The sequence below is a fragment of the Cibotium barometz genome, chromosome 28 (assembly GCF_041138505.1).
Source record: "Cibotium barometz isolate CiBa-2024 chromosome 28, ASM4113850v1, whole genome shotgun sequence".
Taxonomy (NCBI): domain Eukaryota; kingdom Viridiplantae; phylum Streptophyta; class Polypodiopsida; order Cyatheales; family Cibotiaceae; genus Cibotium; species Cibotium barometz.
In genome coordinates this window covers 43,567,495-43,595,161 of record NC_141073.1, presented here as the reverse complement: position 1 = coordinate 43,595,161, position 27,667 = coordinate 43,567,495, and the positions used below count along the sequence as shown (strand labels likewise).

Genomic DNA, 27,667 nt, shown 5'->3' with positions numbered 1-27,667 from the left:
GTAGACTCTTCAAGAGAAAGCGATGGCAGAACTGAATGCAGCAAATAGCTCGTTAGGAGGAAAGTCGATCTGCAGCTGCCTCTAGATGATGCGCACCCTTGAGTCGATGAAGAAGGCAGCCAAAGGAGAGCAGCAACAGTACAGCGGGCTGTAGCAGTTCCAATATGACGGGCAGCAGCAGCTCCATTAGAGAGAACAGTAGCAGCTCCACGAAAACGAGCTGTATGGGCCTGAACACATACAAGAGTCCGCAGCAGCTACTGGAAAACAGGTCGGAACAGGGTGGACAGCAAGAAAGTGGGCGGACAGAAAGTTCAGGCCGGCGGGCCTGTTTAGAATGTGAATAGGCTGGTCCTAAAAGCTGAGCGCAGCTAGGGAGATGGTGGCCTGAAGCTATGGCGGGCAACATAGGGCAGGAGCAGCCTGCTCTGATACCATGTAGAAAATATGAAAGCAAGAGCAGACTAGAAATGAAACAAGAACACAAATGAAAGACAAAGAGTTACCTTGAGATGAGTGTAGACAAGACACAAGATTGATTGATTATTGATGTGACACCTACAATTTATAGGTGAGAAGTACAAGATTGAGTAGACTCGCTTATGGGATAAATGTAGAGGTACCACATGGCACTAGACTCAAGACACAAAGACTCAACTGAAACTAGACTAGAGAAATAGTACACCTAGTGTGCACTTATTTCCAACAAAAGGGCTACATACAAACTCGCCTCATTTAAGGGTGGGAATCAAATGATCATGAGGGGAAGATACGCTTCTCCTCCAGCTGGTCGCTCTATGAGGAGAAGGCTATCTCATACAGGGGGAGGGGGGGTGGGGAACAACCACACAGGTGATTTGTAATGCCAAATGGAGTCACCGCCTCTATTTGTAAGGAAAGGGCCAAGCCTCCAAAGTCTCAAGAAAGCTTTCCACCGCTTCCGCATGCGGTCGAAACCTCCCTGTAACTTCCCCCACTGATCGCGGAGGGTGTGAATGATATCAAGCCATATGCTCCTGATGGTCTCCGCTGGCGGAGTGTGGGTACCCCCTCGATGGCCTCGCTGCTTCTAGCACACCAAATGTGCCAAGCTGCTATTCTACTGCAAATCTCCCATCTCTGGCATGATCCTGGCCGCCAGTCCCTTGTAGGTGGGACTGTGTTGACTGGTACTGCTGCAATACAATGGTGATAGATCTAAAGGCCTAGCCCTCCCCCATCCTCCTCATAAGCCATGACCACTCTAGCCTCTGTGGCCCAAGCGACAATGCCCCATGTGATGATCCGGGTCAATGCCCTGTTTATAGAAAAGATGCAAAGAATCCGCTGCCAAATCTACTGAGCCTTCGGGCAATCTCAAAGGCAATGTCTCTAGGTCTCTTGGGGGTGGCCGCACCGCGGGCGCGAGCCACTACCACCAACTACCAGCCAAGTACCAACCACCAGACTCTTATGTGCCATCAACCAAAGAAAGAGGGTGAACTTTCTTGGCCGAAAGCTATCCCACAATCTTCCAGAAATCTGATACCAACCACGAGACTCTTATGTGCCATCAACCAAAAAAAGAGAGTGATCTTTCTTGGCCAAAAGCTATTCCACAGTCTTCCAAAAATCTGAAAGGAAACGTTGTGAGAGGCCCTGAGACTGCCAATGTGCTGCAATGTGCTACTGTTGCCGGTGTGCCATCCATAGTTGTTTCTCGTATCGGTACAAATGGGTTCGTACCGTACGGTTCATACGATACGATATCGTACGGTACGAGTTTCTTCCCCCCCAAAAAAAAAATTCTTGAAAAAAAAAATTCCAAATGCTTTAAAAAAATATAGAAACCCTGCTTAACGAAGATCCCAAATGCTCGCAATACTTCGCAACTTTCGTGTCCACTCAGTATTCCATATGGGGTTGTTGAGAGACCTAAAAAATCTAGCGTGGTAGACTGGTAGTGTACACTTGATTGGTAGGATGAGAGAATCTTGCTACATCACTTGGAGATCCCTGGTATAGGTAGGCTAGACAGTTAGATTCTCAAGTTATGTACGAGGAAGAAGATTCGGACATGGCCATTTTGATCTAGAGAGGAGTCCCTAAACCTATCACCCTAGATGCACTGCTCGTATTTGTGCGAGGACGGTCCCTTAGTTATAAACGCTACACTGGATCCAACTAGGAGAGACACATATCCATGTTCTGGTTCCTCAAGCACTGTAGACTCCTCCCCTCCCAACCTTTCCTCACATTCAAGCTTGAAGCTCCATAGGTTGTAAGTGCAAAAAATAAAAAACCGTATTTTATTTTATTTTTTGTTTTTTCAGAAAGAGACTTCTATTAAGTATGAGAAAAACATACAACAATCAGCTATAAGCCGAAAGAGAATAGAATCACCCCAATATGTAAGGCGATTTCAACCACCGAGGAGCATCATGATGCCATGTAAGACCTCTGGTACTAGAGAAAAAGAAGATCCCATGGTTCCATTCCCGCATAAATATCACACGCTTCGCCTGCACAAAACGAGAGGGCCCCTGAATGCGAGCCCAAGTAGCCATAAGAGAGTGGATGATATCACCCCAAATAGTACTAATGCACTGAGACCCAAAAATCTGGACACCCTCAATAGCCTCCGTGCATCTAGCTCTTTAGATCTGCCATGCTGTAATACTGGCAATAATCTCCCAACTGGTGTCAATCCTCTGTCTAGGGAGTGTATAATCAGAGTGGGAACATCCTACAATAAACCATGCTGGGCAATACCTCTACGAATGAAAAAAACGAAATCTGTACCACTGCCCTCATAAAAAAGTTGCGGACCGGACTGGGAGAGCCAAGCGACTGCCCCCCAAGTCACATGCATGGCTCAGCCACTCAATTTGCCCATAAGTTGGGCTACAGGACCCCAAATCTGCTGTGCAATGCTGCATCCCCATAGACAATGTTGTACGGACTCAGAATCTGCCGCACATCTAGGACAGGAAGGTGCTACACCGAAAACTGATCTCCACTGATTGGTGGGGAGACCACCATGTAAGAATAACCAAAAGAAATGAGAGATCTGGCTCCTTCTGTATGAGTGCCAAAGTCTGTCAATATCTGCGCTGTATTACTAGAGAAATATCATAGCTCTCCCAATGAGGCCTGAGAGTAGGGATCCTATGCATCTGTCGAGTGAGGAGAAGCCTGGCATTCGGAACAGTGAAACTGAAAAAAGGAAGGCTTTTCAAAGGATCGAAGGCATCAATCCACTCCCACTCTCCTGGATCCCACTGAAGATATCTGATAGGACTACCACCATATAGCCACAAACACCAAGAGCCATGAGTCACTATCTGAGGAGAAGGGTCAATGAACCAGTGCTTCCCCGAGCGACCAACAATCCTCACTGGACTAAGCCTAGTATTTGGTATGATCTCCTCCATACTACATCTCCTCAATCTCCCACCAGGCATGATAGAATAAATGAGGAAATCTGTATCCTCCTGGCCTAGGAGAGCAATGACCTGTAGAGGTATGCCTATCCTCGAAAAAACTCCCAGCCAACTCGGATGATAGTCTCCGTGAAAGGTCCCAGAAAGCCACTCATGCTGAATAGCTGCATCAATCTGATCAATACAAAAGCGAGAGCCCCTAAGATGCTGAGTGGATGCAGCTCTCCGATCCTCCGGAAGACTCTTAAAGGTCTTCCAAGCAAGAACTGTGTATGCCATCCTGACCATTGCATATAACGAGATGCACCAAGTGGCCAACCAGCCTCATCCCTAATGAGCTCGTTCCACATAATAGGTTGTCGGTCAGCCTCGTCCAAAGACCTAGGAAGCCTTTGTTGCAAAAAATATCTCATGCTTCTCCATGCTCTGACAATGGCTGCAATAAGAGAAGAAGATGGTGCCCTAATATCAGCCTCTGTGAACAAAAAACATGTTGGGCATCTAGTCTCTCCCAACCTTGGGTGTACACCTGCAAGGCTCAGTGCCTGGTAGGAAACCTTTGACTACAAGTTTGCAAAGCAACGCCCTGCACTGAACATCCGGATCGATAATATTCAAGCACCCTGGGCTGAATAACTGTGAGCCAAGCTACCGTAGCACGAGTGTCTGAGGTGCCATCCAAGCCCGACCAAAGAAAATTGCGGATCAATCTCCACAATTGGCCAATGCACGCACGAGAGAAGCACCAAGAGGCGATAAACCAAGCTGAGGCAAGCAAAACCTGATTAACCACCAAAGCTCTGGAGGCTAAATATAATCTCTTGGAGCTCCAATGGAGGAGCTTCTTCCGGATACTCATAAGTACTGGAGCAAACTGTTGTGCAAGACAAATATCAATCCCAACTTGGCATCCCAAATATCTAGCAGTGCATCCTCTGTTGATCCAAGTAAAACCAAGCTCCGCACCCCAATCAACTCTCGGTGAATCACTAACCCAAAAACCAACAGATTTGTGCCAATTAATGAGTGCCCCTGCTGCCAAACAGAACTCCTCTAGTACTACCCGAAAGGAACATAAGCATATATGTGAAGCCTCCAAAAACAGGGCTGTGTCATCAGCTAACTCAGAGTCAATCAACTCCTCATGACTACGAAGAGGCAACCTCAATCCTGAAATACCAGCAGTGGAGCGGAGAAAGATGCTCATGGCCTCTGCAACTATGATATATAATAAAGGGGCTAATGGGCAGCCCTATCGTACTGAGCGAGAAATCTGAAACCGCTCTCCTCTATCACCGCAAGAAAGAACTCTATTGTGGGCATCACGACGGTATCCAAAAATTCCCGTTCGGTATCGTATCGTACGGTATCTTATTTTCGTACCGTGACAACTATGGTGCCATCTATCTCAAGCATCTGGATCCTGCAGCCTAGCCGTGCAGTATATGCAAAGAAGGGGGCATCCCGAGTCTCCTCCTAATCCGTTGGATCATGCCAAATGCACTCTCCCAGATCCCATTGAAGGTGCGTGAGAGGTCAGCACTCCCATATCCATAGCCGCCATAGTCTCTCCCTGGCCACCTTGGCCGGTGTTAGATCAATATGCCATTCCCGTGCCCGAAAACCAATCACCCTCACCCTCTGCAAGGTACATCCACTAAAATCCTCCAAGGGAAGCTCAAATCTCTCTAGTCTGCCATGGGATCCAATAGAGAAAGTGAGTAGACCACTGTCCTCATCTGCTTCGTGGACCGCCACTAGGATATCGTGTATAGTAAACACGACTAGCCACACTGGCAAGAGGATCGGTTCTGGGGGAGTCAACCACTCCTGAGGGATAGCTGAGTCGATGTCAATGATGAGCCTATCTCTAACACGGATCCCTGTCAGGCCTCTCTCCTGCACCTCCCTGTGGGAGATCCAATCTCCAAGAGACCTGGTTGGTCCCATGCTCAAGGCACCCCAAGAAACATGCGGTCGGGCCCCTAGCATGTGGCCACTACGTAAACGGATCAGGGGTTCTAGACCAAAGGCTGCCGAGGCCGCTCCTTTGAGGCAACTAGAGCTATCTGTCTGACGACAGGCCTAGGGTGCTCCCAAGCACGAAGTAAACTGGCTGCAAATCTGTCCTCAAAAACCAGGCTAAAACCACAGGCTCACATCTCTATGAAGATCCATCTGGTACTCTGGGCCAAGGGCTCCCAAGACTCGGAGTGCGGGCTGAAATCCGGGCTAATATGAAATCCTTCCAGGGCTCACCACCGAGGAGGAGGCCTCTAACAATCAGCTTGCCCAGCAAAACACGGCTCTAAATAGCCAGGTCGATGAGGCCTAGCCCCCCTCTGGGACATGGCTGAATAATCACTCTCCATGCCACCTTGGCCTTGCCTGGCCTCCCATCACGTCCAGCCCATAAGAAGTTCCGGATCAATCGTCGTACCTAGCCAATACATGCCCAAGAAAAGGCCCAGCACGAAGTGATGTGCCACATAGTGGCAAGAAGTACTTGGTTTGTCACCACCACCCTGCTTGCTAGGGAGGAGTGCCTCGCTGAGCTCCAATATAGAAGCTTCTTCGGAATACTCAGAAGAAGCGGGCGAGCTGCTGCTCGGGACAAATATCAATGCCAACCTGGCAACCGAGATATCGAATTGGAGTGCCCCTCAGGATCCACTAGAAATCCTCAACTGGTAGCCAAGTCGAGACGGGTGCTGAGCCTACCCAAAAACCACAGAACTTGTGCCAGTTGATCTGTGCTCTTGATGCACAGCAAAAAACCTCGATCACCTCTGCAAATCTTTGTAGATTCCCCACATCTCCTGCAAGGAAAGCTGCTGCGTCGTCTGCAAACTCAAGAGTCCAAAAGCTCCTCCTGTGTGCAGAGGGGAAGACACAATCCCTAAAGCCCGGTCTCCTGGGTGGAGAGAAAACTACTCATGGCCTCGACGACGAATAAAAAGAGGTAAGGTGCCAAAGGTCGGCTCAACCTAACCGAGCGAGAGAGGGGGAATCTGTCGCCACGGGCTCCCTGAATGAGAACCTGGCTGTGTGAGACTGAGTAAAGTCCTAAGACTCCATGAATCCACTCCATGGGGAATCCCATCTGGCTCATAGTGCCCTCCAGAAAGCTCCAATCCACCCTATCATAAGCTTTCTCAAAGTCTAGGAGTAGCACAATGAGGTCATGTTGCCGCATCCTGGCCGAAGCTGTCGCCTCCCAGAAGGTAAAGATGTTGTCCAGAATGCTCCGATCTTGAACAAAGCCGGTCTGAGTGTCATGGATCAAGTCTGCAAGAAAAGACGGAAGTCTCTTACTGATGGCCTTGGCCAAGATCTTATAGGCTGTCCCTAGAAGAGTGATGGGTCTCCACTGTCGGATCTCCAATCTGTCACCACCCTCCTTGGGAATCAAGTGAATCAAACCCTTTGAGAGCCTCTCTAGCATGGCACCTGTGATCATAATCTCATTGAAGGCAGCTCGAAGGCCACCTTCCATGAGGTCCCAATGGCGAAGAAAGAAGGAGACTGGAAGCCCACGGTCCGCCCTCGGGCATTTGCCCTTGGGAAGTGCCGTCAATGCCTCCGCCAACTCCTCAGCAGTAAATGGTGTCGATGAAGAGAAGAGGGAACCACCTCCCTCGTATGCCACCAAACCCTCTCGCGTGCATCTACCACTTGTGGAGTTGCTAGGACACCAGTGAGGAGGGATCGAAAAAAGTCCGTGGCGATGGCTCAAAGAAATCCCCTGTGACTTTGTCGCCTGCCTGAGTCCAGAAAAAGGCCCTGGCATGATACCTGTACTCTACCCTTCGCTCCTCTATGGATCTAATTTCTGTGCGAGCGGTGGAAAGCTGACTCTCGATCCACTCGGGGACCTCTCTTGAAGCAGCTGTAAAGAGGCAAGAAGACTCCTCAAACTCCTCTCCTGCTCCCAGAAACCCTCTAATCGGCTCTAGGTTGCCTCCTGCAAGAAATTGTTAATCTCCCCTAAGCCCTCATCCAATGTGCACCGAGCAGCAAAGCCTGAAACAAAATTCAATCCCGCCCATATCTGCTTTATCTTGCTGCATATCTCGGGGTCCTGAATGAGACTCTCCGGAATCCTCAATCTCACATGCATGTCATGCCTCCAGGGGTCCTCAAAGGACAAAATAACCAGGGCGTGATCAAAGAATGAAGTACCTGTCAAAATACCAATCATCGGCTGCAAGCCCACTCATCAACATAAAACATGTCTAGTCTCCTATCCGATCTCCAGAAGCAAAGGTTCCCAGGGCGTGATCAGAGAATGAAGTACCTATCAAAATACCAATCATACCCCCTCGGCTGCAAGCCCACGCATCAACATAAAACATGTCTAGTCTAGAGAGGTTGGGGCCAGTGCTCCTCCTATCCGATCTCTAGAAGCAAAGGCTCCCAGGGCTACGCCCAAACTCTGGAAGATGCCAAGGGTCCTGTCCCCTGAATGCAAGAATCATCTCCTCCCAAGCTGAGTACTCTGCTCCTGAAACTATGGCCGTGCCACCTCCAAGTCTGTCCTCTACTGCCTCTATCATGTTAAAGTCACCGCCCAAGCACCAAAAGTCAGCCTGAGGGAGGTCCTACCGTATTGAGCTCCAAAAGAGGGCTCTACCTGCAACAACGTTCGAAGCATAAACGTTGAGGAAGCCAACGCTATCCTCTCCATTAGTAACGGTAATCCACTGTGCACGCCCTAGGACAATGACTCCTGAGCCAGTCACTACCGGCAGCAGCTACTCACTGACAGATATGCACACCTCTCCCTACGTCCTCGAGGGACCGAAGGATGGGGACCAAAAAGTGTGACTCCTACCTGGAAGAATCTTCCCGTATCTGTGGGTGCACCCCTCTGAGAGATGATGCTCCTGGAGGAAAAGAATGTCTATGGGTCTCCCCACTATGGCCCTCTGAAGCTCACCTCGTAGGACCCTCGTCTATGAAAGCACTGAGGCCCCCCTAAACCCCGAATGTTCCATGAAACAATCCGCATATCAATCTCTATGTGATGCAGCACTAGCGGAACTGCCCTCCACTCGAAGAGTCTTGGGCGAGAGTTTAGGCGGAGAATAATCACAATCTATGCGGGGACGAAGGCGTGCCAAGTGGGCACTCATCCTGACCTCCATGTGATGCCACTCTGTACGAGCGCGCGCATATGCATGCTCCGAACTCCATCAATCACAATGGAGGTACCTATAAGACAGGGGAAGAGGTACCCTAGCAGAAGCATGCATGAACACAAAGAGCAGCACCTCCAAACTGGAGACTACCATCTCCTCGTCCTCGCCTCGATGGGTTGAGCCTCCAAGCTCCATCCTAGCCAGAGGCCAAAAATGGGTGAGAATGTCGATGATGTGGAGATCGTGGAGATGGTGGGAGAGTTTGACTGCCTGATGTGGATGGCACCTGCCACCAACTAAGGATCCCTGAGGCTACATTGAAGGGAAAAGAGAAGATCATCGCGCCATTATCTGGCAAAAAGGACCTAGAGTGGTGAAAAACCACACATACCCGAACCACACATACCCGAACAGGGGCTACTATCTCCTCAAACATGTCGGCCCCTTCCATCGGCAGGCACTGAAAGAAACTGTAGTCCACAAGCTGTCCCAGGATCCTGGGGACTCCGATGGGAGAGCCCTCACCGGGAAGGCGGCAATGAGGCAGCCGGGTCAAGGGCTGCTGGGGAGCAACGAGAGTGCCCTGGAGAGGCAGAAAGGGGGGGGGGGGGGGGGGGGAGGCTCGGACGATAAATGCGGGGCAGAGTGCACTACCGGCGGGTAAAGTCGGTGTCGAGATTGGGAGAGGAGGAGGGGGAGGAGGGGGAGACGACGAGAGAGGGCAGAGGGGCGGAGAGACTGGGGAGGGGTGTTGCTATATGAGGGATCCACCGGAGAGAAAAGCTGAGGGGAGGGGCCCACCAGAAGCTCAAAGGGGCCGGCCGGCCTCTCAGAACACTAGGGTTCCCGGGGGGGAGGGATGTATACGAGGGATCGGCCGCCATACTGATGGGGCCAAAGGGTCCCGCTCCAGGACTGGAGAGGGCACATCACCAACGAGAAAATGCTGAGATAAATACTCATAACGGTTCTCTGACAGAACCAAATTCTCCTAAGATCTGCCAGCCTGGCGCACGGCAACGGCCCTCGGCTCTGGTGGTCATCTGGGAGCCCGAGCGAGGTCCAACCGTCCGCCACTCGCCGTCCGCTGGGTCACCCGAAGTCGAGGCCTGGTGCTCTGCTACCTGAAGGCTTGCCTCAACACGAGAACGAGGGGGAGGAACCACCGTATGCAGTCTCCTGGACTGCCGCCGAGAGCAAGCTTTGGCTAAATGACCCATCTGTTTGCAAATGAAGCATTGGCCTAGAAGGCTAGAATACTCCACGCGCTATTGTATGACGTCACCTCGGAGGCTAGGAATAGATATACAATGGGGTACATACTCTGACGAGGCCACACAAATGCAGAGGGATGGAATCCTAGCTGCCCTCGCGAGGGCTGAGGCAACGATCAGGGGGGCTCCATCACCCTCCCAATGGCAGCACCAATCACCAAGAGAAGAGAAAGGTACTCCTTCCTAAGGCCTGGGAAGCAAACTGTTACTGGGAAGCCCGAAACGCCAACCAATGGGTCAAACGCTGGATCAAAGCCGTGCGCCGTGCTGCCACCGTGGAAAGAAGGCCTTCGCCATACGCAGTGCAAGGGGACTCCGCTGCATGACTTAGTCTGACGCCAATGGTGAGTCGAACTCCACCTAGTAGTATCCACGCCGCCCTAGAGGGTGAATATCGGTTATCTTTGCAGGTTTGCCAATGAGGCTGGCCTGAAAAAGATCCCTGAGCTGTCTGTGCAAGTCGAACTCCACCTGGCAGTATCCACGCCGCCCTAGAGGATGAATATCGGTGATCTTTGCAGGTTTGCCAATGAGGCTACCCTGAAAAAGATCCCTGAGCTGTCTGTGCACAGGGCGGCTACCAACAATTTTGCAGACCAGGGTGAAGGCCTCAAGTGAGGCAACAGTCGTACCAAGAACCTGTAGATCCGCTTCGGAGAAGGAAATGCAAGCAACGGCAGCTTCGGTCGAGGATGACGGAGCGGTTGCCATGGAGTCTGAAGCTTGCCGAATAAAGCTAAAAACCCCAGAAGCTTGGAAGCACCAACCTACACGGGAGGAGAGAGAAGAGGGACGGGGAAACGAAGAGGAGGAAAAAAGGGGGGGGGAAGAGGGGAGGCGGCAGCAGCACAACAAGAGGGGGGAGCATGGAAGCTGTTGGATATGATAATTCAGCTATGAAGATTGATCAAAACATACTCAAGGTGGATCAAAGTTTGTACAAAACATCATGAATATGAGGGACAAAAACTGGTATATGCAAAAAATTGCTTTGAGATTAACACAAGAAGACACTAATTATCATTAGGCATGAACCAAACTTACATAATCACTTGATCACGACTTGTACCTTATTTAGAGACTCCTCTATCCTATTTTTAGTTGCATGAGTTACATGAACCATATGCACCAACCATTTGTAGGCTTTACACACCAACCACTGACCACTAGCCTAACCACCACATATTAAATTGGACTAAGGAGTTGGGATTACATTTATCCAACAATCCCCCCTTAAGACCAACTTCTTACAAGAACATGAACAAGTCTAACATACCTGCTTGACACAATGAGTAAGAGTCCCCCCTTAACAACAACATAGGGTGGTGTACTCTCCTCTACAACTCGTCAAGTTGGAACAACATAAGTCTTGACTTAACCACATACATGACATAATCTAAAAAGCATAATCATCATTTACATCTTTTATACTAAGACTAGAACAAAGATTTGTTTCTTCCTGTTGGTTGACTTCTTCAACCACATGTGCCTTTGCTAGCTTTTGATTTTTTTGGTAGCACTTTGAGGATGGATGATTTGTCTTTCCACAATACTCACAAGGATGTTTGGAGAAACAATCCTTAGTAAGATGATTTGTACGACCACAAATAGTACACTTCTTCTTTGCCGATGTCGAAGTAATAGTATATGCATAAGGATCTATCACATCCTTTGTAATCTTCGTATCTTCTTCTTGTAAAGAATTTATGATACTTTCCAAGGAAGGGACTGGCTCCTTCTCTTTAAGTACCGTCACAATTTGCCTAAAGCTTGAAGGTAAGCTTTTAAGCAATATAGCAATAGCATCCTCTTCAGGAACAGGAGACTTAACATAAACTAATTGTGTCATTAAGCTCTTCAACCTGTTAATCACAGCCGTTAAATTTTCATTACTCTCCATGTTTAGATCAAAGAGTTGCATCTTCAAACTGATCTTGGAATGCTTTGCCTTTGCACCAAAAGTACGTTCTAGTAATTCCCAAGCTTCCATAGCTGACTCAACATTATCAAAATAATGAATAAAATCATCTTCTAAAGCAGTAATGATAATACCAAGTGCTTGCTCATCTTTTGCTTGAAGTGCAACCGTTGTAGCTCTTGTAACTGCAACAGAAATACCTGCTTCATCTTCAGTAAGTGGCTTGACCGTACTCCACAGATTTTTTTTCATAAGGTAGCCCTTCACCTTGATTTGCCAAGTATGAAACCTGGTTCTGTTGAATTTGTCGGGGAATTTGGAGCTCATGATGATACAATATGATGCTTGATGTTGATAACTTGCTCATATAGATGATTTAAGCCCAAATAATAATAATATCATCAATATAGATCAAAATAATAATCACCATGTTGTTGGAGCAAAAGAGACAAAAAAATAGGCGACTGAAAAAACGATGCGTGCAGCTGCTCCGGTGAACCAAATACTTCAAGATTTGGTGTGCTGAATCCTCACATGATAGCCTTGAAGCACCTAAAAGGAATTAGGCTAATTCGTAGAGACGACGCCGAATGGATGCGTTTAGCAGAAAACGGCCTGTTTGAATGACGATGGCGAATTCGCGAAGATGCGACCAAATTGGGCTGTGAGCTGCGTTTTAGGGCAAGCGTGGAAGCAAAGCAACAAGCCTACATCAAAATATTGGGATATAATCACCTCAGATGCAAGCATGGAAGCAATCTACAGCATGCTGTCCAAACAGAGAAAAACTGGCTATGGTGATTACGAGAAAGATTAGGGTTTTCGCTAATCAACTAAACCTAATTGGATCATGCTCTGATACCAAATGTTGGATATGATAATTCAGCTATGAAGATTGATCAAAACATACTCAAGGTGGATCAAAGCTTGTACAAAACATCATGAATATGAGGGACAAAAACTGGTATATGCAAAAAATTACTTTGAGATTAACACAAGAAGACACTAATTATCATTAAGCATGAACCAAACTTACATAATCACTTGATCACGACTTGTACCTTATTTAGAGACTCCTCTACCCTATTTTTAGTTGCATGAGTTGCATGAACCATATGCACCAACCATTTGTAGGCTTTACACACCAACCACTGACCACTAGCCTAACCACCACATATTAAATTGAACCAAGGAGTTGGGATTACATTTATCCAACAGAAGCTTGCGCACAAAATCAAGTTCCTGTTGCCTTGATATAGGAGGGTTCCTTTTCTTCCTAGGACGCCTCTTAATCCGAGGACACTCTCTAGCAAAGGTCCCATAAAGTGTATAAACAAGGTGAGGATCTCGTCTCCCTGCAATCTCCATCCTCTGTCTGAAACACTGAAGCATTCCTAAATGTAAGGGTCCAAGATAATGACCTTAACATGAAGCACCCCATCTATTCTAACATCCTCGGCATGTTTTTTCCCCTTTTTAAAAGAAGATCCTGCATTAGTCATAAAAGAGAAACGTCAGCAGAAAAGCGAACTACAAAACTAACAGCCCCAAGGGGGAGCCTGCTATGTACATCCCGCCAAAGAGGTAAAAAGACAAAAAACAAGAGGGGGCTCCCTCTCCGGCTGGCTGCTGTCGAAGCAGGCATGCCTTGTAATAGAGGAATCTCAATTAATGACCATGCCAAAGGCTGTTCCAATGGTCAAAAGTAGTCAGTGGTAAACTTGAGATACCCTTGGAAAGCGAAAAAACATATACTTTCCCCACTGGGTGAAACCCCCAAGGAGAATAAAACCAGATAGATCAACTCGGAACTGCGAGCAAGCGGAACGGCATAGAAAGGGGCCAGGTGAGAGAAAATGGGCAGCAGTGAAGGCAGGCAGAAAAAGGGGCAGGGTGAGAGGAAGGAGAAGAGGGAAAAGGGCAGGCGGAAGGAAAGCAGAGAGAGAGCTCAAGGACAAGGAAGTGTGCAAGGGATGCCGTGCAGGGAAGGGTGCAGCTGGTCAGCCTGACAAGCGTTGTTGAGTACTTTCTATTCCAATATAAGCTTTTAAGGTGCTTCTGGAAACATGGGAAACTGCTCTGCCTCTTTGAGTATTTTCTATTCCAATATAAGCTTTTAAGGTGCTTCGAGCAAGAAAGTTATCGTACCGCATGCTTGGTCCAAAACTTCCTCGGTTCTGAGGAATATCAGCAACTTGGCACGCTATAATTGATTTGAAATGGAAATCTTTGTTATCAGCCACTTGTGAGAGGACATTGATAGGATAGTTGTTTAATGTTTGTTTGAGGATGCTCTGCCTCTCTTTATGTTTGCTGGCATGAAGATGCGATATACCTTCACTCAAGATAAGTTACGCTTATGCCACCACCGTGCTTAGGAACTGTGCAAGCATAGGTAGTGTACACCTTCAGGTTGGAGAGCCAACATAACACAGTAACCTTACTTAGAAAAGAGGAGAATGTGGTAGAGATGGGGTTTAATATGCCTGTGGTGCCTCACATGAATCTTGCTTTGAAAGCTGGGTGCACCTGTGCACATGTTTTAAGCATCACCTTGTGTGCCTAGAGCTTTTTTAAAAGCCACAGCTATTGAATATTAATCTTGTAGAGATACTCATCTCAATAGGGATGATCTTTTCTCAGCAAACAAGCAGTAGACACCATGACTAAACTTCAATGCCTTTGGATGCCCAGAAAGCATCCCAAAGTTGAGGAATTAAAAGATCTCTGAGGTCTGTGCTCTATTAAACAATGTGCAAGTCTTGAATGGCAGTTCGAAATGTTTTTTTACCTCGGCGCAAGCTTGCTTTGGCGAGCCAGTTTCAAAACTTGTTTCGGTGAACATCGATTCAGTGTCTTTTCCTTTGTGTTCCATAGGCTTTCTGCACTGTGGCATGAACTCGGTCCACTTCCTTGGAACACAGATTTGGGCAACGCTTCTCTGCCCAACGGTGAGAGCAAGAGAGATGAAGCCCACCACCATGAGCTCTGCAAACAAAAACAAAAGGATCAAGCATTTGAAGAAATGTATTTGAAACCAAGGGTTATCACGAATCATTCTCCTCCATTGGAACAAGGGTTTAAATATTTGGCAGAGACTAGCTACCCATCAAGGCTCACCTTCCTTAATTTTCTCAAGAGCTTCTGAAAGGGCTGTTTGGTTGTGTGTTCTGAGGACCTGCCAGACGTTGGATAGGTTAGCCCAAATGCTGGTTGATGACGGAATCTTGAGAAGTATGCTTAAATGTATTTGTATGTGAGCCCAATGATTCATGATTCTGTAGTTCATGCGATGTTACATGTCCGAGGAAAAAGATGGCGCGCTCCATAGCAAGAGAACACAGGATGAAGATGGCACACACGGCAGCCACGGCCCAAGTGGGCGTGTAGAGCAGACTACTGAAGTCCTCCTCCGCCATTGAAACTCAATAAAGACAGTTCTTGTGTTTTGACACCAAGAGATTAGCCTTGGTGTGAGCAGAAAACAGGCCTCTGTACACAGTGCTTTACGCGTTGTGAACGAACGGCTCATGAAAACGGTTAGGTTTCTTTGCATGTGTGTCCGCCTTGGTACAGCCAAAAAAGCAATGGCGATAGCGATAGCCATTTCTAGGAGATCTCGGGAAAAGGTGGTGCTGCAGAGCGAGACGCATGTAACTTGTACAGTCGTGAGTACGCGAAAAAAAACAAAAAACAAAAAACCACAACATATATCTTGAACTTTTTACACACTGAGAAAGAGAGTGTGTGTCTTCCTGTGAGACTACGATGGCGCGCGCGCGCGTCTATGAGCGAGAGTGAAAGAGAGAAAAAAAAACATCAGATTCTTTTTCAGGCTTTTAAATATACTTTTTAGAATGCACCCTAAAATAGGCTCTCTCTTCACCTAGCAAGGTAATTAATCTCTCTACATTGGTGATCCAAAATGGGCACTCTCCCTCTTTTATTCTTTTTTTTTTAATTATCAAAAGTTATATATATATTGACTGAAATTCTTTACATCAAAGTCTCCCTCTTTTATTCTTTATACATGGGTAATTAATCTCTATACACGGTGATAAATGCTCTCCAAAAAAGGAGGGCTTAGGGGTTACACTCATTAGCATGAAGTACACACATGTCCCACTCATCATAGGGAGTAGCACCTAAGCATGGAAGGACTGCCATGAAATGGCACTCTCCCTCTTGTATTAGATTAGATATTTAGGTCTTCAACCTAGGAATCCCTAATTAAAGAGATGCCCATTCTTAAATCTACTCAAGCACTCCTCATGCGGTATTTGATTACATGCTCAATACGATATCTGATTACATGCTCAATACAAATAGAAAAATCCTTGGAAATATAATTAACAAGTTTAAAAATCACTTTGCAAGTTAGAGTGAATGATTGTGTTGCTTTTATGTCATGTGTAGTTGAGATTTGAAGTTAAAGTATTACACCTTGACAAAAAGTGTTATGCTATCGTTTTCCAAACCTAGGAATCCCTAATTAAAGAGATGCCCATTCTTAGATCTACTCAAGCACTCCTCATACGATATCTGATTACATGCTCAATACAAATAGAAAAATCCTTGGAAATATAATTAACAAGTTTAAAAATCACTTTGCAAGTTAGAGTGAATGATTGTGTTGCTTTTATGTCATGTGTAGTTGAGATTTGAAGTTAAAGTATTACACCTTGACAAAAAGTGTTATGCTATCGTTTTCCAAACCTTGCAAGATGACAACCTTGCATAAGGCAGATTTTCCTTTCCACCCTGTTATACTTTACATAACAAGATGGGTGTAACAAGTGGTCAAATTATAGGCCCATATTACCTTCCTTTATTTTGAACATAAGGGATGTAGCACTGGACATAGTGTGTGGATTGAGGACACTTTCTTGTAGAGAAGCCTTCAATAGTGTGATGGAGCACTAATCACCCACACACTCAAATCCATTGACTACACCCATCTTTCTTGAAATTATTTTTTCTTTATCGCTCCAAAACAAACTACTTGTATTAGATTAGATATGGAACTAACCTTAGAATACTTTTGAATATTGTTTCTTTATTTCAAGTGACTATGATGGCAAAGATGACTCCAAAATAAACTACTTGTATTAGATTACATATGGAACTAACCTTAGAATACTTATGAATATTGTTTCTTTATTTCAAGTGACTATGAAGGCAGAGATGACTCCATCTATTAGATTACATATGGAACTAACCTTAGAATACTTATGAATATTGTTTCTTTATTTCAAGTGACTATGAAGGCAGAGATGACTCCATCTATTAGATATGGAACTAACCTTAGAATATACTACTTATATTAGATATGGAGCTAACCTTAGATACTTATGAATATCTTTTCCTTATGGAACTAACCTTGTGAATACTTATGAACTAACCTTAGAATAAACTACTTATATTAGATATTAGATACTTATGAATATCTTTTCTCTATGGAACTAACCTTGTGGATACTTATGAATTAACAAACCTTTTGAGTACTTATGAATCAACCTTAGATACTTATGAATATCTTTTCTTTATGGAACTAACCTTGTGAATACTTATGAACTAACCTGAGAATACTTATATTACATATGGAACTGCTTGTATTAGATATGGAACTAACCTTAGAATACTTATGTATATCTTTTCTTTATCTCAAGCAACTATGAAGGCAGAGATGACTTCATCTTAGAAAAAGTTATCCAAACCTTAAAATTCTTCAAGTAGTGGCATCTTATAATCCTGGATATGTAGTGACCAAGGTGGCCCAAACAATGTGTTTGTGTTGGAGTATAACAGGATGATCATTTGTGATGCATTAATCCAAATATGTGCTTAGCATAAAGGTACTTAAGGGCATGTAACTCATTGAATTAGGTGGACTTTAGAGATACTAGTCAATAAATTGGGTTACTGAAACTAAGTGGGATAAAAAACTATGTGGGATAAACTCATTGAATTAGGTGGACTTTAGAGATACTAGTCAATAAATTGGGTTACTGAAACTAAGTGGGATAAAAAACTAAGTGGGATAAACTCATTGAATTAGGTGGACTTTAGAGATACTAGTCAATAAATTGGGTTACTGAAACTAAGTGGGATAAAAAACTATGGGGAAGGGCAAGGCCCATACCTTGTCATAAACCCCTCCACAAATAGATAGGGGGACAAATGGAAATAATCCAACCATGTCCACAAAATTCTGGTGTACCGAGCCAAGCATTAAGGGCATGCAACTTGTTGAATTACATGGACTTTTCATAAGAAGTTGGTTACTAAAATTGAGTGGACAAAAAAATCATGCAACTCACCTTTCAAAATTGAATTTAAAAATAAAGCAAGGTCATTTAAACTACCAAAAAATATTTCTTGATTTAATGAAAGTAAAAGTAAACACTTACCTAAGTGTATTACAATCCATAACCACCAAGAAGCACACGATTATATGGTGGTGGTTGATTACTTGAGAGAACGCCTCAAGAGAGGCATTTACGGAAGATGGAGCAAAAGAGAAGAAGACAAAAGATGAAATTGTTGGAAATTAATGCTCCACCGTTAGCATTGTGACTCTCTAGGTGGCTACTTACTCTATTTTATAAGGCCCCCTTTGTAGTTGTTGCATGTTAAGCATGCCTAGGTGCCTGAGTTTAGACATTAGGTGGTTGGATGGTTCTAGAATTTCTTAGGTAGAGCATGGTAGTGCCCAATTTGTTTAGATAGGTGGTCCTAGGATTGCTTATGATGTAGAGAACGCCTATGCGCTTTTAACAGTGCCTACTTTAGACACTAGCTATAGGTGGACAATTAGTTCTAGGATTGGTTATATAGACTTAGCACTATGCCAAGTAGGATACATGTAAATGCGGATTGATAGATGCACTAGTGCTTGGGCATGTAGACTTGGGACTAGGCCAAGTAGGATGCATGTGTGCCAAGTATGATGCATGTTAAGTGTTGATAGATAGATGCACTAGTGCTCCTTGAGTAGAAGGATATCTTCCTAGGACACATTGTCCTTATCCTTAGGTTGTGGGGCTTGAATGGCCACCTAGACAACCTCTCGATAACCTTAGATATGCTTAGAAGCTACACCAAGACACATTGTCCTTGGGTCGTGAGGCTTGAACGGGCACCTAGACGACCTCACATGGGCTTAGAAGCTACACCAAGACCTATAGTTCTTTGTTTAGTCTAACTTATTATTCCACTTAAATTATGTGGTTGGTTCATCAATCTATATGTACCAATTATAGTGGTCTCTTTGGGAGAGCTCTAGCTCAAGGCAATTAAGTTATTGTTGATTTTGTCTTAACCACATTGTGAAGGCTACATGTATAGAGATATGTATGCTAGGGGGCTTATAGTCTCTTTCATTCTTTTTTTGTCGGATGTCGGCTTAGGGCCCACCCTTTGTTTTTCATTGGTCAACCTCTCTTTTCTCCTCCTTTTCTTATGAATTTGATAAATAGCATTTTAGCTTGCTACCATGAAATATCCTTCAGTCTTAGCCCTAACTAGGGTTTCTATATTTAGTTCTCCTTGATGCGTCGGTGACTCAATAGGCACTTTGGTCTCGATACTTGAGTTTCCATTTGGTGTTCTTCACACTATATATAAGTACCATGTCTCCTACCTTCATGCATTCACACAGTTCTCCTTCACGCTATACATAAGTACCATTTCTCTTATCTTCATGCATTCATGCACTTGTCCTTGAGCTGGTTGTTAAACCACTACTTTCTGTTGCTTGCATCATAGTTTTTCAACCATTAATTTGTATGCGGATATCACAATCTCTACTCACTTAGTTTCTCTAAGGTAACTACCATTTCTCTTATCTTCATGCATTCATGCACTTGTCCTTGAGCTGGTTGTTAAACCACTACTTTCTGTTGCTTGCATCATAGTTTTTCAACCATTAATTTGTATGCGGATATCACAATCTCTACTCACTTAGTTTCTCTAAGGTAACTAATCTCTTTGTGAGATAGGGTTTCCCTTGAGGTTATACCTTGTTGTAACTCAAAGGCTTGGAACCAAGTGTTCTTGCATCAAGCCGGAATGTAAATTTGCCACCACCTTGTATATGATGTGGCAAAACCATAGAGCAAAGTGCAAACTTGTGCTCCCAATTGCTTCTCTACCATCTTGGTAAGAATAGTGCACAAAGTTTTGTTTGTTATTTTGGCTTAGCCATTTGCTAAGTCATAAGGTGTTGACTTTTTATGCACCATATGGGACTCTTTGAGAGAGAGAGAGAGAGAGAGAGGAAAAAAAACTGACAATCATCATAACCATAAACATGAAGAATTGTGGGTTTAAAAAGAAAGAATAATCACATCAAAGATAATTGCTTCCTGAAGAACAAGGTTTGATCTCTCCTTATAGGATAAAAAGAAGAAGTTAATGAAGACTAGGAGAAAGAGGCCTCTCATGATGTTAACCATGTTGTTCATGTGATTAGGCTCTTTAAAAGAGGCCAAGGACCATGCCTCTCATTATCGACTACCCATAGCGTGGGCCCTAGTTGGAAGAAGTGGATGAGTACAATGGGAAAAAAACTAGATAAGGATTATGTGGGGGGAGAGAGAGCCATGTAGCAAAAAGCTTATGAATTGCTTAAGCTAAGAAAGATGTACAAAGTACCTTTCTTCTCTCACACAATATGAGAGAGATTTGATCCCTTTATAGTTTCTAGGCTAGGCTAGGGTTTGAGGTTGGAGAACTCATCGGGTATCGCCTTGAGAAGAACCACCACGGTGTCCTCTTCGATTCTTGCATCAATGCTTGCAAGTTGTCCCATTATGCTCTTCATGTTGCTTATGAAGCCTTCAAGGGACTCTCCACTCTTCATTTAAAGGCCAAAAAATCTCACCTTGAGAGAGACACGGGAGTGCTTGCCCTTTGCTCCATATAACTTTGCAATCTCATCCCACATTGCCTTAGCGGTCTTCATGTTGGCCACATGATGGATGAGCTTTTTGTCCATATTTAGACCTATAATGGACTGATCTTGTTCATCATCTTCCACAACTTTGGAATCATCAAAATCCACCACCTTCGTGCCTTTCACCAAAGGCTATAAACTCTTGCCCATGAGAGCATACCGCACTTGGACTTGCCAAGTGTGGAACCCTTCTCCATTGAACTTGTCAATGACATATGTTTTCTTTGACATGATGATGATGGGGAGGTAGGAGAGGTCTTACTACTTGCCTTATAGAATGGCAAGAGCAGTGTCTAGCTCCTTTACAACCGGATGTCCCACCCACGAGAATGGAAAAAACAAGCTTAATTATTGCAAAAGCAAATGCTTATGGGAAAACACAATAAAGAATCTCATATGAATACACTCTAATTGGGGACCTTTTACACCATTAAAAAAATTTGAGGCTAATGGTTAACCCTTAGGGTTATCTCAAGCCACTCACCCTTACAAGGTGACGTCGAGCTGGAGTGACTTTTGTGGCGGGGGTGGAACGCTGGTGGAGATGCAATACGTGTTGGCGCCAGCTAAGCTACTTGAAGCAGCGCAATGGCAAGCAAGGGCAGACAACTATGATGGCACACAATCGACATTGTTGATGACGTAGCTGGTGAGGTAGAGGCACAGGCTTGTGTCGATGTCGTCTGACAGCAGTTGGTGGGGGCGGACAAGAAACACACTGTCTTGGTGAGGGTGATGACGGTGACTGGGCGAGTCGCCTAGCCGCGCAGTAGGGTTTGCATATTGAGCAGCTTGGCCACGCTTGATGCGAGCGCTTGGAGGAGAGACACTTTGATAATACGACTGGCTGTGATACCAAGTTAGAAGAATGGGAAAAAAACTAGATAAGGATTATGTGGGGGGAGAGAGAGCATGTAGAAAAAGCTTATGAATTGCTTAAGCTAAAATAAGACTTATAAAGTGCCTTTCTCCTCTCACACAATATGAGAGAGAGTTGATCCATTTATTTATAGCTTCTAGGCTAGGGTTTGATACACACAAACCTTATCTCTAACATGTGATGGTTTACTACACACACACATACACCTTATCTTAACATGAGTGTACAACAATTTCAACAGCCCTCGTGTTTTTATCTTTGTTTATACTAGGAGGCAGTAGACTACTTCACACCCACAAATAGACAAACAAAGATAGATACACACACACACACACACACAGAGTTTGGGCAGTTTGAAAGCCTTAGGACATTGTCCAATAGCATACAACAAATCAAGTGTACCATATGATAGTGGAAAATAAGCGCTGGATCACTGAGAAGGCTAATAGGGTATGGAACATCATGAAAATTAGGGCCTAGTGGAAGGAAGTAATCTTACGGGCCTGGTGGTCTAAGATTCCATATCTAGGAAAGGTGTTACTATGGCGCATGCTAGTTGGAGGCCTACCATTGGGGGACTAGTTGTGAAAGCAGTGGATTGCTTCTGGTAATTGTGTGTTTTGTACATGCTTGGAAACATGGTCGCATCTTTTCATTTTATATCTAGTGGCAAAGAAGGTGTGGGGTTTCCTTTCTCGTGTATGGATTTCGTTGTTAGATAGGCTCGTAAAGGTTAAAGACTAGATTTTTGGCAAGATTTCGAATGGGCCGGATAACCCAAAACATTCAATTTTCTTTCATTTTTCTAGGTGGAAAGGTTTGTGGCATATCTGACTAACTAGGAATGCCTTCATATTTGATGCAAAAGTTGGTATTACAGCTCACATAGGTCGTATAAAAGGGCTACTATTGTGGCAAGTCTCTTCCTTGCGGTCAGCTCACATAGGTTGTATAAAAAGGCTACTATAGTGGCAAGTCTCTTCCTTTTAGTTAGCTCATTTGGTGGAGAATGACACGGATATATATTGAATGAGGGTACTCCAAGCTACACCTATGGTTTGGAGTAATTAGTGAGGGAAAGCTAGTACATCACTCGGAGTCCATGAGGCCATTTGTAAAGTAATTTTTGGTAATATAACCATTACAAAAAAAAGGGAGGGAGGGAGGGAGGGAGACTCTATGTGTGTGTGTGTGTGTGTGTGTGAGAGAGAGAGAGAGAGAGAGAGAGAGAGAGAGAAAGAGAGATGAAGAAAGCTTTATATGGCCTTAAGTAGGCTAGTAGAGCATGGTATGAGAAGATAAACTTATACTTGGTTGTAAACGGATTTTGCAACACTCCAATGGAGAGTATTCTCTATGTAAAGAGAAACTTAAAGATTGTTTTGTGGTCATTGTTTTATACGTTGATGACATTGCTTTCACAGGTTTCAGCCTTCAAGGTTGAATTACATGTGTCATTTAAGATGACAAATTTGGGCTCGTTTGCATTATTATTTGGGCATACAATTTATCAGTATGATGATGGTATTGTGATGTTACAGTCAAGGTAAATGAGGCTGCTTACATGGTTTGGTCTACCACTTCATTTATAAAATACGTACCACAATTACTCATTATTTCTAGTGGGCGCAACTAGAATGAGAATCACATTCTCATAGAGGAACTCTATGGTAGATCTTGCAGTAGCATTCTTTATATCTTTGGTCTCATAAGTAATTGTAAAGTAATTAGTTATTATTATAAAGTACATGCATGTTCACTCTATAATTGTGTAGCTTTGGTCTCAAAAGTAATTGTAGTGTAATTAGTTATTATGGAGTGCACGTATGTTTACTTAGCAGCTCTTGGGCTAATGGGACCCACCAATTCTAAACCTTTAATCCTCAAATGGTTGTTCCAAATTACAGGGGTTAGGAGCATTTGATCCTTCTCTTAGATCATATCAAATCCTCGGCATCCATCACAACATTTGAAAAACTCAGTTTTGCATCTCCAAAGAGTGTAGGCAACTATAGTCCAAGCTAGAGAACCTTGTGGGTTGTCGTCTCCTCCGTCCTCTACCCCTTGCTATCCAAAATGAGCTTGCTAAAGCATGTTGACAAGGTTATCCTCATGAATGTATTTACTCATGCTGTCGTCTTGACCCCTCTTGCAAAGTATTCGTGTTATTAATAGGGGGAGGGCGCCTTCTTGATGAAGCATCTACCTCTGTCTGGGATAACCAATCGGAAATTTATCTTCACTCCATTCTTGAATGTGGTCAATGTGAAATAAGGAGTGTTTGGGAAGATCATCGTCCACTCCTAGAGGGAACAGCCATCCCGTTTGTGTTTTGGATGCCCTTAGAATCATCGAAGATTGTCGAGGTGATTAATCCCCGCAAAATACAAAGCGTTGGGAACGAAGAAATTGTCAAAGAGTTTATTTATAGTACCAAATTGTGGTGAAATTTATGCGGGAGGTCTTACCTCTTGCCTTAATCTGGACAAGGGCAGTGTCTGTTCCCATTTTTACACTGATGCAATGTGCCCAATACATAATGCGTATAGCATTCATTCTCATGCACATTCTAAATGCAACTCTGGCTGTGAATAATCTTGAATTTGAGTGAGATTTATAGGCATTAACCAAGGGTTAAATGCAAAATGATGATTTTTCACAATTTTATCAGCATAATTTTCCCAGAAATTACATTAAATCAAGGGTAACCAATTTGTACGGGATGATTGGAGTATCAAACCAACTCCGATTTGTAATCTGAAGTTATAGGGATCTGTATCAGATACCTAATGGTTAATTTGAACCCTCAATTGCACCAAAATATAGTGATTAGCACTGATTAATCACTGATTAGCAAATTAATGCTCTGGTTTGTGTGCAGAAAACAGAGTATGCGGGGAGTCCAGATCTGGTGCCTTCCACTTCAAATGAGCTCAAATGCTTTCAAAGGCATCAATAGCAATGAGTCTAGTAGAGGATTAAGCCAAGAAACATAAGATTTGACCAAATAATGAAAGCTTAATCTCTGTTTTACCAAAGTCACCTGCAGATTTGATGAAGAGCTTTGATCTCAATGTAGACTTGATGAAATTGAATTCTGTCTTCACCAGCTTGTAGAGCATGCTTGATTACCCCTTGGGCTAGGAGGAATTGAATCAATTTGAACTGATGAAGTGGAGATCTGCAATTTACTCAGAAAAATCAGCGCTGGAAAAAACGTGAAGTTCTCCTGAACCCGTCGACCGGCGGTTTGCTGCGTTTTCTTGATGGGCTTGAAGCCAAGGATGTTAGCTAGCTATGGTTAGAAGCTTTTGCCCTAATTTGATGTGTGCATGGTGCTAGAGATCCTCCACTGGCTGGGGGTGAAGGGGAGAAGTGAAAACTCACTAAAAATTGATTTTTTTGCTAATTACCTACTAATCCTAATTAATTAACTAATGGGCTCATAAACCTGGTTGATTCTAGGCATGGCTCTGATACCATGTTGAAATTTGAGCATAATGATGAGCTATGGTGGATCAAACACTAGAATCAACATCATTAACAAAGTGATTAAGAAATGATTAAGACGTAATTAGTGAATAATTAGCAAATAGATTAATGTAGGCATGGATACTCAAAAAACCAGCAAATTCTCATTAGGGCTATGCCTCAATTTATAGAGTTTACATCAAGCATCAAATCCCATTGATTTCTCCATGATTCACTCCCAGAATATCTCCACCTTTTGCCTGATTCTCTCCACCTCTTCTCTTTTCCCTGATTATCTCCCAGAATAACTCCACACTCCTAAATTCCCTCATGCTACCCATTATTCTCTCCCAGTAGATTCTTCTCACCTTTTCACAGGTTCTTTCACAATTACATCTCCTCTTTTACAGCCTCTATCCAAGAGCTTGTTCCCACACACACCCTATTCACTTGTATATTTCAACAGATACTTCTTAAGCTTTCTATGTGGTTTTCTTATTCTTGGTTGGGTGACTTTAGGTAATGCAGATGAGTCCTTGATAGATGAATCACTCTGAGATACTCTTGCAATGGTTTAAAGGTGTTGTTTGCTCCCAAAACAGACGCTGGAATAAATGTGATGGTTATTTCCGTCTTGTCCAGTCTCACAAACCTTGTTCCAAGCCTTTATGGAGGATTTTCCATGGTTGAAGACATGAATCCAATTTTTAGAGTTTTCAAGTTCGAGAAGAGGCTCTTAGTCCTCATCTTCACTATCCAACAACTTGTTGCAACATTTAAACACATTCATTGAAGGAGTTCATACAAATGTGTCACTCATTACTTAACCCATAAGATGAGTCTTCCCTGTGTGTGAGCCTATAGACATAAGTCTACAGGCATAAGCCTACATATGTGAGCTTATACTATAGATGTGAATCTAGAAGCATGAGTCTAGAGGCGTGAGCCTAGAAGCATGAGCCTATAGACGTGAATCTAGAAGCACGAGTCTAGAGGCATGACCCTATAGATGTGAATCTAGAAACATATGAGTCTAGATATATAAGCCTATAAACGTGAACTTAGAAGCATGAGTCTAGAGGCATGATCTTATAAGCATATGAGTCTAGATGTATGAGCCTATAGATGTGAATCTAGAACCATATGAGTCTAGATGTATGAGCCTATAGATGCCCTGCAGACGTGAGCCTAGTGAAAAAAAACGTTTAGAGGTGACTCTAGCCTACATATGTGAGCCTAGAGACATGAGTTTACAGGCTTGACCTTAGAGACATGAGGCTAGCAAAAAAAAGGTTCAAAAAACCAAAAAAACTCAAACTAAAAAAAAAACTTATTTTTTGTACCTTGAGTATGAAATCTATTTTAGACCTACTTTAGGAGGCACTAGAGACCGTTTCACAACACCAAAGTGAAACCCTTTGATGAAAACCTGATCTAAACTAATTGTTAGAAAAAATAATACAGTTAACTACGCATCAAGCTACTCAAATCTAGCCAGCCTCTTTCGGTCCCTACAAACAACCAGCTCACTTAATAGAGTACCTCCTTATTAAGAAGACAAGACTTCTTTGGATCTATCCCAAGTCAAGAGTAAAAAATGAGCTATTCAAATGCAAATGTGAGCAGAGGAATAATGGAACCCCTTAAAATGAGATAGCTGCCCATGGCCCTCCAAGCCCTAGATTCTCCAACAACTTGCTCTATAAACATCACCATCATAAACTTTGTGAAAAGATTATTAAATCACCCTATCTTTGGGCAAATATCTAGTGAAGAAATAAGAGAGTAGGACCAAGAACATTAAGGTTTTCTCCTTTAAGAGAGTAGGACCAAGCACATTAAGGTTTTCTCCTTTAAGAAACCATGTCAAATGCTATAATATTTTAAACATTTTGTGTCGATCCTAAGTTGGGTTTATCCCAAGCTATAGGTAATGGTAATTGGGACATGCCTATTATTTTGTTGTACCATTAGGGACAAGTGTTCCCCTACAACAAGCACAGATAGTGCAATCACAAGTCCCACTACAAGAGCCCATTATAGAAGCTTCTTCACACCACATTCTAGAGAAGGCCATTATAGAAGATTCTTCACACCACAAAACTAGGTTCCAGTTTCTTTCTGTTCACAGCACGAGAAACATGGACCGTATGGAAGGGTAAAGAGAGAATGTTAGGGACTACCTCAAACCTAAGGGATGCAAAAGGGCATTTACATATTATGTCCTCACATAACAAGCCTACAACTATAAAGACAAGCTAACGTAGGACAAGTGCCCTTAAGTTCTGTCACCATGTGAATATGTAGAAGATATGCTTATGATGGCGTTTCAAATGGGAAGGGGGGTTGCAACAAACATAGCACCACCTAGAGGTTAAAAATTGGGAAAAAACACCCTTGAGCCAATCCATGTCTCAAGGATGATGACCAAAATTTGATGGAACTTGAGATTCCATTTAGTACGTGGAAAAGTTTGATCAAATTTTTGAGGGGAAGGATTGATAATCCCATAAAGATCTGCTCATTCAGACTTTTCCTTGATGAAGGCAAAGTAGGCCAATTGTTAAGGTCCCTTAACCCACTTGAAAAGGCCATCTATGAGGTC

General features: G+C 43.8%; 1 protein-coding gene across 4 annotated transcripts in view; it reads right to left on the bottom strand.

Moving 5' to 3' along the window:
* LOC147622842 (MLO-like protein 13) overlaps positions 1-21,814 on the bottom strand; it is a 90,458-nt gene extending 68,644 nt beyond the window's left edge. For 3 of the 4 annotated variants that reach the window (XM_086822479.1, XM_086822480.1, XM_086822482.1), the window contains exons 1-3: positions 15,055-15,507; positions 14,876-14,933; positions 14,547-14,743 (exon numbers count right to left, since the gene is read on the bottom strand). In XM_086822479.1, the coding sequence (XP_086678605.1) occupies positions 14,547-14,743; positions 14,876-14,933; positions 15,055-15,174 (375 nt within the window). In that variant the 5' untranslated portion in view covers positions 15,175-15,507. Of the gene's footprint in view, positions 1-14,546; positions 14,744-14,875; positions 14,934-15,054; positions 15,508-21,195 lie in introns of those variants that run through there. The other variant, XM_086822481.1, reaches the window with a different exon arrangement.
* Between the last annotated feature and the right edge of the window lie 5,853 nt (positions 21,815-27,667).